General features: G+C 36.1%; 1 protein-coding gene across 1 annotated transcript in view; it reads right to left on the bottom strand.

Annotated features, from left to right (window-relative positions):
* Positions 1–16,786, bottom strand: part of LOC149803871 (uncharacterized) — a 30,222-nt gene extending 13,436 nt beyond the window's left edge. The window contains exon 1 of the mRNA XM_089953683.1: positions 14,586–16,786. Coding sequence (XP_089809809.1) covers positions 14,586–15,998 — 1,413 coding nt within the window. The 5' untranslated portion in view covers positions 15,999–16,786. The remainder of the gene's footprint in view (positions 1–14,585) is intronic.
* Between the last annotated feature and the right edge of the window lie 1,028 nt (positions 16,787–17,814).

Below are 17,814 nucleotides of genomic sequence, written 5' to 3'. Positions count from 1 at the left end.
GCCTCTAGGAGCAGACTTTTACTTGACGGATTCTGACGGAGAATCTTCTGGATTTTCATCAGACGAGATCGATAGTGACATTGAAATAACAGCGGTAGTGATGAGAATGTTGAAGAAGATGGAGAAGAGGGTGGAGAAGAAGAAAATGAAAGAATAGCTGATCGGTGGATCATAAACAATAGAACATGCATTGGCAATACACAGGACCAACACCCGGGCCAACAACGGATTTAGATCCTGATGCTAATGAATTTAACTGTTTTGAGCTTTATTTCCAGCATTTTTATTTCAGTTGATTGTAGTTGTTGTTGGGTTTAACGCCATTTTTCAGCACGCGATAGGCTATACATGGCGGCCAGTATTAATGGTGGAGGAAGAAACCGGAAAATCCCCAGAAAGAACCACCGACCCTCGAGAAGCTACTGGCAAGCTTTCTCACATATCCACACTGGCCGAATCCGAGACTCAAACCCACGCAGACAGAGGTGAGATGACAGTGATCCGTAACGGAGAGCGCTTTAGACCACTCGGTCAGTTGATTGTAGATGAGACCAATCTCTATGCAAGATGAAAGCAGGTGGAGAAAAAAAATCCAAACTGGAGAGATGTTACAGAGAGAGAAATTAAAGCATGGATGGGGAGGAGAATTTTTATGAGTATTCTTCAGCTCCCTGAGACAGCCATGTACTGGTCAACAGATGCCCTATTTGGAAACCTAAGTATTAGAAGAGTAATGAAGAGAGATAGGTTTGATAAAATATCACAATATTTTCATATAAATGATAGTCATAGAAATCCTCCCAGGCTTCAACAAGGTCATGACAAGCTGCATCATGTGAGGCCAGTGTATGATGCCATTCAAAACAGCTGCTTAGAAAACTACAATCATCATCAAAATGTAAGTGTAGATGAAGCCATGATAAAATTTCGAGATAGGTTATCTTTTCGCCAGTATCTACCAGCCAAGCCAACAAAGTATGGAATCAAGGTCTGGATGAGGGCTGACCCAACAAATGGCTACACCAATGAATTTCAAGTCTATACAGGTAAGGATGCAGGTACCAGAGAAGTTGGATTAGCAACACGTGTCGTTATGGACCTAACAGAAAAGATTTGGGAAAGAAACCACATAGTAAATGTAGACAATTATTTCACCAGTCCCGATTTATTCAAGAAGCTTCTACAGAAAGTTGCATATGCACGTGGAACCATAAGATCTAACAGAAGAGGATATCCCATACAGCATCTTAATAAAAGAGACATTAAGGTTCAAGGGGAATTTAAAACAGTACAGCGTGGCGAAGTAACAGCCTGTATTTGGATGGACAAGAAGCACATGTACACTCTATCAACAGCAGAAGATCCAGCAGCCATAGAGAGGACAGTACAGTGCAAATCCAAAAATGGAGAAGTCAGGGACATCAGAGCGCCATCTATCGTGCCAGAGTACAACAGTAACATGAAGGGAGCAGACACGGCAGACCAGCTGAGAACACAGTACAGTACATACAGAGCAGCAAAAAAATGATGGTTGTACCTGTTTTGGTTTTTGTTTGCTATTGCAGTAACCAATGGATTCATACTAATGAGGGAATCAGTACATCATGTCAAGCAGAGCAAGAACAGACGGATAAAGGCACATCGATTGGTTGATTTTAATATGAATCTGGCAAAACTACTTATTGGAGACTACCAGGAAAGTGATAGAGCAGCACTAGCCACAAACACAGGAGGCCACTATCCTAAGAATGGTGAAAAGAAGGGAAGATGTCAACAGTGCAGTAAACAGAAGTGACGCCGTGAAGTTTTGAATATGTGTATTCATTGTAATGTTCATTTGTGTGCGGATTGTTTTAAACCATATCATGTATATCTTTTGAAGAATCGTTAAATAAATGTTTAGGAAATACATTATATTAGCACGAGTGTGCATAATTCAAGGTTTGTTAAATGTTTTATTAGTTTTTTAAATTTTCAGTGAGAATTCTAAGGAAGAAAGGCATGAAGAGGCATGGCAACGGAAATGGTTGAAACTGATGAGCACAATGAGTGCCTTGACCTGAGCATATTTCTGAGGAATGATCACTTCTGCAAACTGCTTTCCACCTGAACATTATTTCGGGGGTCACGTGCATGTAAAAGTTCTCTAAACTCTGACAAATCCACCATTCAGTATGGACGCATGTCCTTTATGATAAATCTGCACACCTTTTCAGTTATCTGTAAAGCACAAGAAGATTTCTAGGGGTACTTTGCACCAATGAGCACTGTTACGGTTCTCTGGATTGGCTGCAACATTTTAGCTTTAGAAAGATCTGAATTATCTTCACATGATGAACTCGCATTAGCAGGAATTGATGATCTATTGTCTGTTATCTTGTAATTACCACATTTCCCAGGATGGTGCTTTATTGTGTTGTAGGTTAGATTTGTGGTTCCACCGGAAAACTTTACATGAGCATCATATAGTCAGCACATAGCAATCACATCATCAATTTTCCCATCCCTTTTACTCTTTCTTAATGCAAAATGAGTCCATATGGCAGGTCACTCTTTTTAATTTTTCACCAGGTCAAACTCAGTCATGCTTGAAATGCTTGTAGCTCAAGGTCATTTTCAGTTAGTCATCAATGTCAACAAGGTGCTTATTTGCTGACAAAGAGAAATTAAAGCTTCAAACTGGATGAAGATTCACAAATATGTAACTTCCAATTACCCATGCTGCAACTGCCCAGGAAAGGAAATAGAAATGATACTAAAGTGGATTACCAGAGGTAAAGGTATGGAATTCAGTAGGTCATTGTCAATCAGAAGCAATTAGAAGTAGTAAATTATGGCTAATATTAATTCATAATAATAATATAGTTCATCTGCTACTTCTTATAAAAATTTACATCAATATCATACTATATCAATATAAGAAAGTTATATCATGATTATTGTATTGTCGGTTTGATAGCACAACATACCGGTATTTAATATTATTGTACAACCCTAAATTTTAGCAATGGCAGCCATATTGGATCAGACTGGCATCCAATGAACAAATCTGTAAGGCTTTGACTGCAACATGTTCCTTGAAAAATCATGTGCAGATCTGACTACATCTGGGATGACCTGGGGTTTTAAAAAAAATACACAACCCTTAAATTAAAAGGTTGATGCTCTACCAACAGCTACTATAACAGATAATGCACAATAGATGCATGCATGAAAGACAAAATTAAACTAAATTTGTTTTAAATTCTTTAGATCATTCAACATGTCACAAGCACAAGAAAAAATTCATAATGGATTAACTGAATAACAGGAGTATGTCTTATCCACGTAATATGTGATTGGAAATACAAATTGATACCAGCTTGCTGCTGCAGTAGCAACGATATCCAAGACAAATCAAGTTAAAAAAAGCTCATGGAGAAGAGTCATTTGTGAAAGAAAACCATCTAAAAGCAGATCCAGAGCTGAATGAAGCCTTCATTAAAGCCTTGAGGTGCAAAATGTTGTATATGCCAAATCATTGCAATAATAATGAATCTTGAAAGATGTTGGTCCTAAACATAGTTGGGTTCCATTAAAACCAGATAACAGTAACGTTTCAACACATTATGAGCCAGGTAATTTCTCCCTCAAAATGTGAAACCAGCCAGTCTTCACATGTATGCAAATTAATCAAATGACGAGTGGCAACATTCATGGGTCAACTGATTTCAGTCAAAAGGTGCAACACAAGATCTCATGATGTCACCATTATAAAGATATGAAGTCAATACCATGCAATGACAGACCATCTTCAGCTTTGCCCTTCAATTCATTCCAGCACCCAGCTGATCACCAATATTCAATGGAGACTTATTTTTATCTAATGAATGCTTTTACTTCTCAAATCTGCCTTAAAAAAGCAAGCTTGCTGCTCTTCATTCCCCCTCTAATCAATTTGTGTGCCACATGCAAATGCTGTTATTAGATTAGTTACAATCGAAATTGTTCAATGTATCACATCACTACCAGGGCGTGAAAATTATGCCGGTCCAAGGTATGTGACCAATAAAACATCCAATCCAATTAAAATCAACTTTCCACTGTCCTGCATGAAGACAGCAGCCGCAAGAATCAACCACAGTGAATTTGTATGCCACAAGATATGCACTGTAGAAGAAAAGAAACCCAGGTCCAAAACTGATGGAAATTATGACAAAAAAATAAACTTGTTAAAACTTCACAGGATCACTGGAAAAAGGTCTGACCATGAGTTGACAAGAGGTCATTTATGTTTATTCAGCATGTACGTCATACATGGAGTCTGCCAATCATTAAAGCACCTTATTCAAAGGCAGATTCAATTTTATTATTGACACACTGATTACACAAGAAACAAGCCATAAGTATATTACTTTAACCTGAAAGGTTATTTATAGTAAATGAACAAATAAACATATACTTCTCAATCAAGACTATGATTCCCTGAACATTTACAATGGTTAGTGCATAATCAGTTGTTTACCATGTCATAGGGACCAGAACTGGTTGATTTCTGTCCTGATAAGACCAGTGCTCACTGACTGCCTTCTCTTGAGAACACACAGCATTTGATACATACACTCCTAAGGCCATGGCAATGTTCATCAGAGGTAGAGCAATGTCAGGTAGTCTGTTTTCTCTGACTTTCCCCATCTCACATTAGATATCTGACAACAATGTCAAAATATCTATATAAAAAATCAGGTGACAAAGGTCAGAAGAAACTCTGGCTATCTGCCAAGTGAATACAGTAATTACTATTAGGGCTTCTAATTGGCTTAATGTATGTGAGTAGGATTTTTAATACTTTTGCAGTCATATCACTACGATATCTGCAGTGTGGCAGTTTATATTGATGTATAGCACTGGGGTATCATGCCGTAGACATGTATCATGATGTCCCACCCAGTCACATTATCCTGACTACAGGCCGACCAGTCCTAACACTAATCTCTTAATGCCGAGCGCCTAGCGAGGCACCTGTTAGTACCATTTTTTTAAGTCTTTGGTATGACTTGGCCAGGGTTCAAACCCACAACCTCCCACTTCAGAGGCATACGCTCTAACCACTAGGCAACTGGAGTCTAATTGGCTTAATGGTTTTCCAAACTGTTTCACTGAAGGAGCTTTGAATTGCAAATGTGTTTATTTGTGTTTGGTATTTGTTTGAATAACTTTTAAACTTGAAGTTTTAATTAATTAACTATAGCACTGACATTCAAAAAGGATCCACCAAAAGAAGGTACAATCCTGTGATTTGAAAATTTCAAAATATTAAAGTTTGTAAAATACTTATATGATTGCATAAGCAATAAAGTAATTGTCTCAACTTTTGAGTTTTTATTAATTTTGTTATTTTTTCTAGTCATGTGTTAATGTTAATGCACTGAAGTAAATATTCACGTATCAGCCTAAGCTGTTAGACCAGTCCTTGGCTTCACGGACCTGGTCAGTGTAGGGTCATACTGGTCCTGGACCAGCAAGTCAGAAGTGAAATTTGCAGGGCCTGAATACCTGAAGTACCCAAAAAAAAGAAAGCAATTACAAGCATCTTCATTGACTGAATTAATGGATGGTACCTCTTATTTCTAAAGTGAATATTTGAACATGGTTTAAACCAAACATCTTGATTATTTCAAGAACAGTTTAAATCTTATAACTTTTTTAACAAATCATTTCCTTCCTTCCCAACTTTTGTTAAGTTTAAAGACTTTTTTGCTGTAATTTATGATAAATGGTGGGATTGGGGGTTAAGATGACTGATCCGACAAGATTTTTAAGACATGAATTTGAACTCTTTTTAAAGGAGGATGAATATAGCTGAAAATGATAGGAAACATCTGTTTGAGGATGGTATTACCTGGTAAACCTAAAAATAGACATTTACTTCAGTATATGCTTTTTAGGTCTGGTTAACATGTAGGTATACAAGTATATTGCTTCATTACCTACAGGCTTTTAACACTGGGCTGGTATCAATATTTTGCTAAAACATTTTCTATTCTTCCCTCCAAAGATAATGTGCACATTAATACAGCAACTACCTTGTTTAAAAATACATAGAACCCCATGCAGGGTTGGCCACAGACTCAACCATAAAAATACCTATCCAACTGTGTCATAAAAAATTTCTAACACACAAAAAATGTAATATATTCATAAGTCATAGAATCACCCAAGAAGCTCATGTGTCTACCAGAAAAATGGTTATTATTATCATTTCAACAAAGGAGATAATGGGGGACATTATGGGATTCCTGCAATCCACTACTTCTTGATCTTTACCCTTGCAAGTCACTTCATTACTACATGGTTACGGTAAGCAAGTACAATAATGAATGAGAAATACTAAAGGGAGTGCCCTACAACTTTGATCTGACTCGGCATATATAAACCTTAGTGAAAAAGAGAATTCTACAATTATTTACTATAAAGAATCTCAATTTAGTACTGTATCTCAACAGATGTGTAAAACAATTAAGGTTTCATTATTAAGATAAATATTATATTCAACCATGTGCAGGGGAATCACTACAATGAGGTAGCGTAGGTACATTACAGAACTTACTACATGTACAGAGAATAATCAAAAACTTCATGAACACAAATCAAATAATATATGGTAATAATACCACCACATGCTAATTTATATCACAATGCTAATTTGTATCAATCGGGTTCAAGACAGCCCCATGCTTGATAAAAATTATTGTTGTGCGTGATCTGCAAGGTACAAGTTTCTAAAAAATTCAACGGCACATAGAAGTCAACATTTAGTGGATGGGGCAAAATATTCATGGAAATCCACTATCCCAATGTGCAACAATGACAATACTAATTTACTATGATTATCATCAACATTATTGTTGTACTATCATTCTTGTTCTTGTTGATCTGAGTACTGCTGTTGACGGTTGGTCCCATGCCCGCTATTGCAGACCATACAAGGACATTAAAGTTCTGGCAAAAATAATGTCTTTTAAACATCAGTGACAGTCCCTGTCTGTCCTTTAAATTCAAGGTATTGTATTTAAAAAAATCCAGAAATCCAATAGAAGACCCTTTCTTCTTTATTACTGTAGTATGCTAAAACCATCTGCTGCTCTTGGATTACTTCTGTCAATATGACCATGTATTCAAGGAAAAGCCACTTGATTTTCAAAATTAACATGACAGCAGCCATACTGGACAAAATATATCCTTTTAATTTATGACCAACTTGAGATCATAAGATGTCTTCCTGCAGAAAGTCCATGTCAATAGGACCATGCATTCTGGAGAAGCAGCAAGAAGATTTTCAACACAGCCATTACAGTGACCATATCTGATGTCAGATCAGCAAGTTTTACTTTAGGACCTACTAGATACCTGAAGTATGGTGAAATCCATGTATGATATGACTTTCCAAACAGAAGGAAAAACAATAAGTAGAATTTTTCAAGAAAGTCTTTTTGATGAAAATCTCATTATGATATGACCATCCAAAATTCAAGGCAAACAAAGACAAGATTTTCGAGATGGCCACAGTGGAACTCAAATGGGGTCCTGGGTGACCGCTTGCCTTTCAATTTTAGACATCTCACCTCTGTCCATGTGGGTTTGCATCTCAGGCTCGGCCAGTGTCAGTATGCAAGAAAGCTTGCCTGCCCATGTTAGTTATTCTTCACATGATTTTCCAAGGTCCTTCCTACACCAGATATACTGGCTGCCATATATAGCATATCATGTGCTGAAAAATGGTGTTAAACTCGCAACAACAACTTTCTGTATAGGAGAATTAGCAACAACAAGACTATCAATATAGGTGAAAAAGCAGCCATATTGGATGTCAGATCAACACCATCTTTATTATAAAACTGACTGGTCATTGTAATAAATTTTCTGATAAAACCCAATGTCAAAATGATATCAATTCCAAAGGCAACAATAAAAAATATTTCAAGATACCCACCATGGCATGGTGGTCATCTTGGCAGTCAGATTGGCACCATTTTTTAATTAGGACCAACCACACTACAAAGAATGTTCATTAAAAGCCTAAGTCAATATGACCATCCATCCAGAGATTCAAAAATCACTTGCCTAGGGGAATTAAAAGTTAATGCCAGACAACATTTTTTTCCCCAATGTGAATGCACAGTTGGGAAACCAAACAATGGTTAAAAACTGATCATGTTAAAAATTATGCAATTTTCTGGCTTATTCATCAATATAATTCTGATCTTATCTTGTCCCTCTGGGTAGCTACAGTAAGGTGCATGAATTATCTCGAAGTAATCACCGTCCATAATACTTGGCTCTCAGGAAGAACCTTAAGTAAGGCTCACAAATGTTTGTCTATCGTGCACATTCACTACCTCGCTTGGCTCTCAGCATTAAGAGGTTAGTGTTAGAACTGGTCGACCTGGTGTCAGGATAATGTGACTGGGTGGGACATCATGCTACATGTCTGTAACATGGTGCCCCAGTGCTAGACATCACTAATACTGCCACACTGCAGAGATCATAGCGATATGATGGAAAAAAATTTTAAGTTACATTAAAAGTTTAGATACTACAGCTGTTGTACAGTTTCACTACTGCTGAGTGCTATCATATCAGTTACTGAGACTAATGAGACTGGTTCCTAGGCTGAATACTAGAGCATCATCAAGGCTGACTACAGAAACTGTCAGTGGGGAATAAACTCAGCTTACCTTGTATTGTGTCTGTTATTCATATATTTCCATTTTATACTACAAAGTTGAGAGTGGTACCTCTCAAAACAGTCATTATCCACACATAAATGATGATGTATATTCCAAAATATGCACATATCTCTGTGATGCTGATTTCATATCATTTCAGCCTCAGGTCTTGCTTCTGGTCCCCCATTTTCTTGACATAATCCATAGCTGCCAACCCTCCAGGGTCACAAATAGTGAAAATAGGGATAAAATTAGTGAATTTTGACATGAATTCGTGAAGCGATCTTCTCGTCTGGGAATATTTGTCAGAACAAATGTTTAGCATAATCTCCAGCTGATAAAGGTACATTGTGTTCAACGAGAAAACTCGCAAACAATGCTTCGGCATTGGTAGCTTGCAGGTCTTCCAGCAATGGCTTAAAGTATTCCAGAGCTGAAATCTGCTGTGAGTTCTTAATTTTCCCAACCTCTTGACTATACCAACCCGCTTGTTGTACCTCCCTACTGATTTCAATAATGGAAACCTTTAATGTGATAAAAAATGCAAGGTACTTAGTCAATTCATTCATTGATTTATAGCTTGTAACCTGACTGTGATAAGAGTGGCCCATAACATAGTCATCTTCCTCGCGTTTCATGCTGAATGAATGTTTTCAATATGATAGACGGACATGATCAAGATCCATTTCCATATCCTGGACAAGTCCATTTTCAGCAAAGGGGTGTGTGCACTACTATAGATGTACATACATATGTCATCTGCTTCTGATATTAACAATGTTGAATCAAGCAAAAGAAAAAAATGACAAAAACAAAATTTCCTTTAAAATGGATTTAACAAGCAGTTTAATTTCTATGTTCATATCTGCAAAGGGATATACAGTGCAACCCCGCTATAACGCGAATTCGGATATAATGCTGTCATGGCATGCCTCCCAAAATTTTTGTATATTCATTCGCACATGAAAAAAAAAATTTCAAACGGGTTTGATGGTAATGCAAGTTTCATCGCTACACTGGCAAACTCTGTCAAGAGTTCTGATATTTGTTTCTGTTGGGCTTTGCTGATAGTTATTGCTTCCTAAATTGTTTTAAAAAATCAACTGCACTTGACAGACATGATTTTGGTATTCCACAACAAAAAAACTGAAAATTTGAAAGGGTGGTTTGGGGGTCCTCCTCCAATAAGGTCTCGTGGGGCAGCACCCCAGATCCAGGAGGCCGAAGGTCCACTGCCAAAATTGCATTTTACAGTCATAAAAAAACTGCTCCTGGTACAACTTATGTTCATAATAACAAAGTAATCATTTGAAAAACTAACAAACTTACCAAAAACTTTCAACTTGAATAATTTCACAATATTTATTGTCACATGAATTTGTTCTCCAACACCATTGGTGCTTAAGTTATTTCATGTGCATGTCAGTGTTCACATTGTAATTAGGTCCAAAAAAATTCTCAATTTTTGCAGCAAATAGATTATACGCCCCTCTTTTCATAACAAATCTGTAAAATAAAAACCCAAGTACATCAACTATATACAAATAATCCCATACATTCACTTGTCTTTTTCTCAAATGGACACAGCCTGTTGATATTTCATTCAAGCTCTTTGTGTGGCTTTGGCAAAGATTTGTTAGCCTTCCATTTTTGGCTCAATGAACAATTGTTTCTTTTCCTTCTCAATGAGAGCCTTTTTCCTTTCAAGCCGGTGCTTGTATTGGCAACATGCAGTGCGCATATTCTGACAGAGAGCTACATCTGTTCTCTCATGCAAGAAATCTTTCTTCTTATATAATTAACTGCACTTTTTCCAGATGCCTTCTGCGCTTAAATTTCTCCATATGCAGCTTCTTTTGTATGTGCCATTCCTAACTCTTCCAACCACGATTAACGTAGAGCAGAGGTCACAAAATGCCAGTCCTCAAGCGTTCAGTTTTCTTATAAACTAAATTTCCTTAGACTTTTCGCTCCAGCCATTCCCATTTCCATACGTTTTTTAAACCTTTATCTAAACTTCTCGTGTCATGGTCTCTCTCACTAATATATGTAATGAATACGTTACAAGAGTAATTGCGGAATGGGACCAAACAGATTGTTTCAAAAAGCAACAAAAAAAGACAGGTTCGGAGATGATATAAAAAAAACCCAGACTATATCAAGAAATATCTGATTCAAGTCAGGAGAAAAGCAGAATTCCACTTTAAAACGGAGAAAAATCATGTCTGACTGGAACACTATTCCGACAAATTATATAATCACGTTTTGCATTCTATATATGCAGTAAAGTCTGACTTCAAAGAAACACTGCTGCTGTTCACACACACTAATCAAAAATATAACAGCGCAATGTTTCCTCAAGCAAATTAACATCTTTTTCAAAAAAACTGACAGGCACATCGCTTAGAATACAGGACGGGCCCAATCTAAAACTACTGGGGCCACAGGATATCAGATTTTTTAAGCACTCGATGTGACCATCAATTCTGGAGTTGCAATGACAAGATTTTCAAGTGGCCCACTGTAGCAGCCATACTGGATGTATGAACAGCAATAAACCTGAGCATGTGTGTGTGTGTATGAGCACATGTAAATGTTCATGGCAATTCACCAAACAGTTCAGAAGTAGTAGCAACAAAGAGATTTTCAAGATGGCCACTGTATGTATGAGCAGCAACAAACTTGAACTTGGGAAGAATGTATGAGTTTACATTTTTATGGCAATCCACCAAATAGTTCTGGGTTAGTATCAATAACAAAAACTTGTGCTAATGTAATCAGACAAAACACCATCCCATGAGTTCTTCAGGTTCATTAGTAGAAGTAAAACCTCGAACAGTCCCAAAAATTATTTGTGTTCTATGGGAACCTTGCTTACTTCCTTCAAAGGGAAAGACAACAAGGCAACATTCATGTAGTTTATGTTCATTCTACTAAAATCCTGCAGTATACTATAGTGTGATACACTATTTCAAGAGTAAAAATTGTGATTCATCAACACTTCAATGATATAAAATCGGCTCTAACCACATGGCGTAAGTACACTCAATACAGGTTAATCTGAAAATAGCATCAATGGTATTACATCCATGGTTCTCAATAGATTTAAAAGCAGCAGTCGTTTGACCAAAGTCCACATAATCTCAAAAGTAAAATCTCAATAGTCATAGCAGAGATTATTTGTTAGTCATAGCGCAAACTTTTGTTTACGACTTCTCTATGTTGAATAAAGGGAATCACTTGAACAGCATTTTTGCAAGAAACAGACAAGCAGACATTGAGATTTACATAACCATTACCAATGTTTGAAAAGGTTTCTCTCTCCAACTATGCATTATTGTGCAAATATTTGATATGCTAAACAGAAATAGAATTATTTTATACTTTAGTGTGTGTGTGTGTGTATATATATATATATATATATATATATATATAATATATAATATATATACAGGGCTCGAAATTAGCGGTAGTCCGCTAGCCCAAGGCTAGCAGATTTCCCGTCGGACTAGTAACTCTCATAATGTTAATAGTCCAATGGGCTACTAAGTTTTGGTTATCAATAGTCAGCATTTGTTTATGCCATTCCCTCATAAGGACTTGACTTTGCAGATGTTCTGTAGAATCAAAGCAGTGGCCATTGTAAACACAGTCATAAAATATTAGCATGAAAAGATGAAGTCAATTTTTGCCTCGGAAAGGTGCGTTTCTATAACAAAAATCCATCCGAATTTGTGCATTGCACTTAACAGTGCAAATTATGGTCCCGTCATAAACAATGAAGTTTGGTAATTGATCCTAATTAATCTGAAAACGAATCAAATGAAAAAATGACATGGTATCACACTTTATTCACTCGACCACAGCAACAAACTACAAAGCTGTATACCACACAAAAGAACATGGCAAAAACTATTCACAGAAATTAGTTTACGTTTTTTTTTAAATTTCCTTTTTTTTTTTGCTCACTACCCAAATGCTCCAACAGTCACAAACAGGAAACTACGTATTTTATATCTCCATCGAAATAATTATAAGAATTAAATCAGTTTATTATGATTACGTTATTCTTGCTCTGACTTTCTTATAAAGGACACTGCCATTCTTTTTCTTGCTTTAAATAATTCGTGTCAGCTATACTATAACATCTCGTATTTCAAAACAAGGCACAATTCCCTCATAAGACACGCAAAATGTGACATTTGATACAAGGTGTTCAGCCACCGGAAAAAAGCAAAAGTTGAATGAGAATGATGAGGAATAATTCTTATGATAGGGAAAAGCATAATGGAAAGTTTCAGAAGAAATGGACAAAAGACAGGGAATGGCTGAATTATGACGAGGAATTGAACGTTATGTGGTGTAACTGGTGTACGCAATTTGCAAAAACACACAGAAAACATCCAGTTTTGTTGCAGGTTGTTCGAACTTTAAAACTGAATTAGTAAAAGTACATGAAAGCTGTGTGACATTGTTTTGTGAACAGGACAAGTAAAAAATGGCAGGACTAGTAAATTTCTCAATATACTAGTCCTTCTGGCTACAAAGAAATTTGTGTTAAATTCAAGCCATGTATATATATATTAGGGCATAACCGACTTTTGATCCGGAAATCGGATTCCACCGGATAGTATGAACTTCCGATTAATCGGAGTCGGACAAGGCAGGAACGACCGATTCGGATAATAAAAATAATAAAGTTGAATTTCTATAGCACCGTGTCTAACACTGCGTGTCATTCGATAGTGCGTTAATAAAGTTAAATAAGAAGTCAGAAAAGTCCAATATGGTCAACACAACGGGGTGAAACGATAATACTTGAGTTAGACCGAAAGATTTAAATTTATTAAAATATATAATACAGCCCAACCTGTTTATGTCAACATCCTCAATAATGAAGGCATAATATTGAATACATTGACACATGCTAATGAGGTATTAAAAGAAAATGATTCTTACAATCGTAAATATAAATAAAGTTAATAAGGAAACTTTCACAGCACAATAAACTTGTTTCAATCACCGATCACTTTGGAAAATGCAAGAATCGATCAGATTTCATTGCTTTTATTTAAGTCGCCACAAGAGGCCAACTTTATAGGACCAAACAAAAGCCCGTTTTATTTTTATTTGACCGCGACATTAAAGCATGGCGGCAAGATCAACTAATTGTTGAATAAAGTACAGGATGGAACTGGCCGCTTGCTGACATAAATGATTAAGGCGGGAAAATTAAAGCCTGGCGGCAAGATCAACTAACTGTTGAACAAAGAATGGGTCGGAACTGGCAGCTGGTTTCAGTGCATTTTACAAAAATAAAAAATTTCATGGATTCTTTGTGGCTTTGAACTTCGTTGCATTTTGCTATAGTCCTGCCATATCCTTCCCCTTGTGACATCGGTGTGATATGCAAAACGTGTGTAACACGGTTTAAAAAGTTAATTTGAAAAACCTTTTAATTTAGCATTTCCGATTAATTGAATCATATCCGGAATCGGAAAAATTTCATGCCCAAAATCCGGAATCGGAAATCAGTAGAAAAATGCTAATCGGTTATGCCCTAATATATATATATATATATATATATATATATATATATATATATATATATATATATATACATACACACTTGCTCAACATATTCTATTTTTAACTCATATTATTTTAAAAGCAAAAATACACCCACATAACTCTGAGAGATCAAATAACCTGCCCTGCAATGGCAGCTTTCAAACAGAATTACTGCTCTATACATGTAAATATGACAAATATCAAGTCCTTTAGACATTACTGTCATTATTCATTGTTATAACAATTTATAATGCACTGTTTGCTACACAAATATGTCTCAAGTTGTGAATCAACTGTCAAAATTACCTGTAATTCACACCATGCAACTGCCACTCCTGTATCAGTGTCCAGACCCTTGTATACTGTTTTAAAGGAACCTCTACCAATCTCTACATCGAACTTCAGGAATAGTCCATTCTCTGATGTTGCTACAGCTTTTTCTTCAGCGTCTTTCTTTTCGTCTCCCTCACCCTCCTTCTTCTCAAGTTCTCCATCCCCTTCCTTCTTCTCACTTTCTCCATCCCCTTCCTTCTTTTCACTTTCTCCATCCCCTTCCTTCTTCTCACTTTCTCCATCCCCTTCCTTCTTTTCACTTTCTCCATCCCCTTCCTTCTTCTCACTTTCTCCATCCCCTTCCTTCTTCTCAAGTTCTCCATCCCCTTCCTTCTTCTCACTTTCTCCATCCCCTTCCTTCTTTTCACTTTCTCCATCCTTGTCCTTCTTCTCACTTTCTCCATCTCCCTCTTTCTTGTCACTTTCTGATTCTTTTTTGCCTACTAAGCTTTCATCAACAGAACAATCTACTTTAACATCTACACCTGAATCTACATTTCGTGATCCAAGTTCACTAGGGTGCACACTATTTACAGTATCATCACAGACTTTGTTGCTTGATCCAACTACACTAGTAACACCAACCCCACTGTCTACTGGCTTACTTTTACTTTCTGCACAAGATTGCAAAACTGTGGTGGTTTCATTTATTGGTACTGATTTATTTGGTTTTGGCACTCTGTTCAGCTTACTTTCAAGAACTGCCACTGGATCTAAAGTTTCAGTAGTTATACCAACATTATCACATGCACTTTGTGGTAAATTGTTATTTTTAATATCTTTAGTAGTTTCTGTCACATCTGAACTGACAATCACAGGCTGACTCACTACAATGGAATTTCCATTGGTAACACATGTACTAAATCTATTATCATCTCTTCTAGTCATAGTCCTAGACATACTATCCTGCTTTACTTCACAAAAAATGCCAGTCACAACAGGATCCAAAAGATCATTCTCTGCATCAGCAGGTAAACTGTATGATCTTGACCTTGGGGATTCTAAAGCCCTACCAATTTTACTTAAAGAAACAGAATTAAGTCCACTAGTTACATGTTCAGTGCTTTGTTTCAAACCACTTGGCGACTTCTCTTTGGTGTCAAAAATTTGAACTTTGGCAGTTACGTCATCAGAAATACATTTTCTATCTCGGCCACTATTAACCACATGCCTGAATCTAGAATGTGGCGTTCCACTCTTGCTCCGTTCCGGTGAACGAGAAATATTTGAGAACTTAGGGCCCATCTCCCCTCCTGGCTTTAATAAAATTCTCGATTTTATGGGTTTTGTATATTTTTGATAATCTAAATGTTGCTCCTCTTTTTTCCTGCTACTATGCATATCTCCATTCACTGAAGATAATGCTGAGTGCAAATTTTTATTCATGTTGCATCTGTCACTTTACCAATTTATAACATACAACTGAAACTAAAATGTCCTTCCAAAGATCAGCTATAAATGGAAGACTAAGGTACAAAAATAAAAATACACTGTGAGACAAGTGCAGAGCACAGCTATTGACGGGTTTTTCAGTCTCCTGGGAGAACACTTGCATACTACTGCAGATTCCAGCTCTGCCTCAGAAATAATTACTAGGTACTAGTTATAACATATTTAGCGACTCGCGTCACTAATGTATTATCCTCGTATTCTTAGAACATGCAAACGTCTTCAAATTAATAATAATAATTACAAGTCAAACTACGCATCGTCCTCTTAATGTAATGAATTAACAGATTTACGTTCAATCGATGACAACTTATTCAAGCTGTTAAATGTGCGTTTCAGTGTTGTATGCACAGCCAATGGAAATGAATTAAACGTTTGGAAATAACCGATCGTTTTTAAACATTTCAAAAATAAATAAAATGCCTTTACGTATAGGACAACTTAAAATTTGTACACCCTAAGACATTATATAATTCAATAGCAAGACATGAGAAAATCTCGGTCAGACGGTCACCAATTAAACCTCCACTTCCGGGACAAACGGCGAGATATTAATCACTATTTTAACTCCAAAAACCCTAATATAGGGTGTATCATAGTCTGAATTTGTAATTTTATCCATATGCTTTCCTGAAGTTAATCCAGTCATTCATATTCAGCGAAATTTCAATAACTCCGTTTAACTGGAATGGCCACCAACAAGCTTCTCCTCATAACTTCTGGCGTTCAATAAATAGTCCATAATACTAAACTTCCGCGGATGAATACCTGGACTCAATCGTCATCGTTCGTAATAAATATATCTTATTATTTCAACAATTATTATTTCTTTCCTGAAATAGAATGATTAAAATAAGAATTCTGCATATTTATGAAGATTGATGACAACATAGTCAAGTAAAGATAATATATGCAAGGAACTATAACAGGTTTTTAAAGTAATTGGGCGGAAGACGATGTAATGGTTAACCTAATTCTGACTGTAGCCCTCGCTAACCTCCTGTGGGAAAACCGTATACACACCTAGTTTACCTTCCATTCTTGTATCACATAGGTAGTATAACGTAATGTGTGGATAATGTATAAAATGCAAGTATGTATTTTAAATTAACTTGCAGTCATCCTGGGAATTACCGGCTGTTTTTAATGTAATCTGGAAGTATAGTTATCTATTCATTCATATCGTGTTACTAAGGGAGTTTGTCACCATTATTTTTTTAAAATGAAATAAAAACTATGGATTAATATTTATTAAAGACAAAGTTTTTAAACAAATAATATGCAATAATTATAAGTCTTACCTAATAGTGAATCATACATGTCCTCAGATGTGTATAAATGTAATGGGACAGCCCAATGACAAATAGGTTCAAATACATACAAAGAAGTATACATTGCCATAGAAACATACCATAAAGTTTCATCCCCAATACTTTACTTTATCTTCAGTTAAAAAGCTTTAGAAATTACCTTCACAGTTCTTATGCATGCTCTTGACCAATACTGAAAAATGTAGTTATTTTTTTAAAAATGTTTTATTGCTGAAAATGATACAAAGATTATGATAAAACCCTATACCAGTAAAAAGAAACAGGGTTCTTACAAACAAAACTTAACGAAGCCTTTACTGACATTTACTTTACTCCTTTGAGATCAATCATCCTATGCTAGATTTTGTAGGTTGTATGCAAAAACTCACAAAACAATTTTGTGTGAATTAAAAAATTGCAAATTTAACAAAATCTAAATAATT

Source organism: Sinohyriopsis cumingii, chromosome 3, assembly GCF_028554795.1.
Source record: "Sinohyriopsis cumingii isolate HCF-2022 chromosome 3, ASM2855479v2, whole genome shotgun sequence".
Classification (NCBI taxonomy): Eukaryota; Metazoa; Mollusca; class Bivalvia; order Unionida; family Unionidae; genus Sinohyriopsis; species Sinohyriopsis cumingii.
The sequence above is the reverse complement of the archived record's forward strand: the minus strand, read 5'-3'. Positions and strand labels throughout refer to the sequence as shown.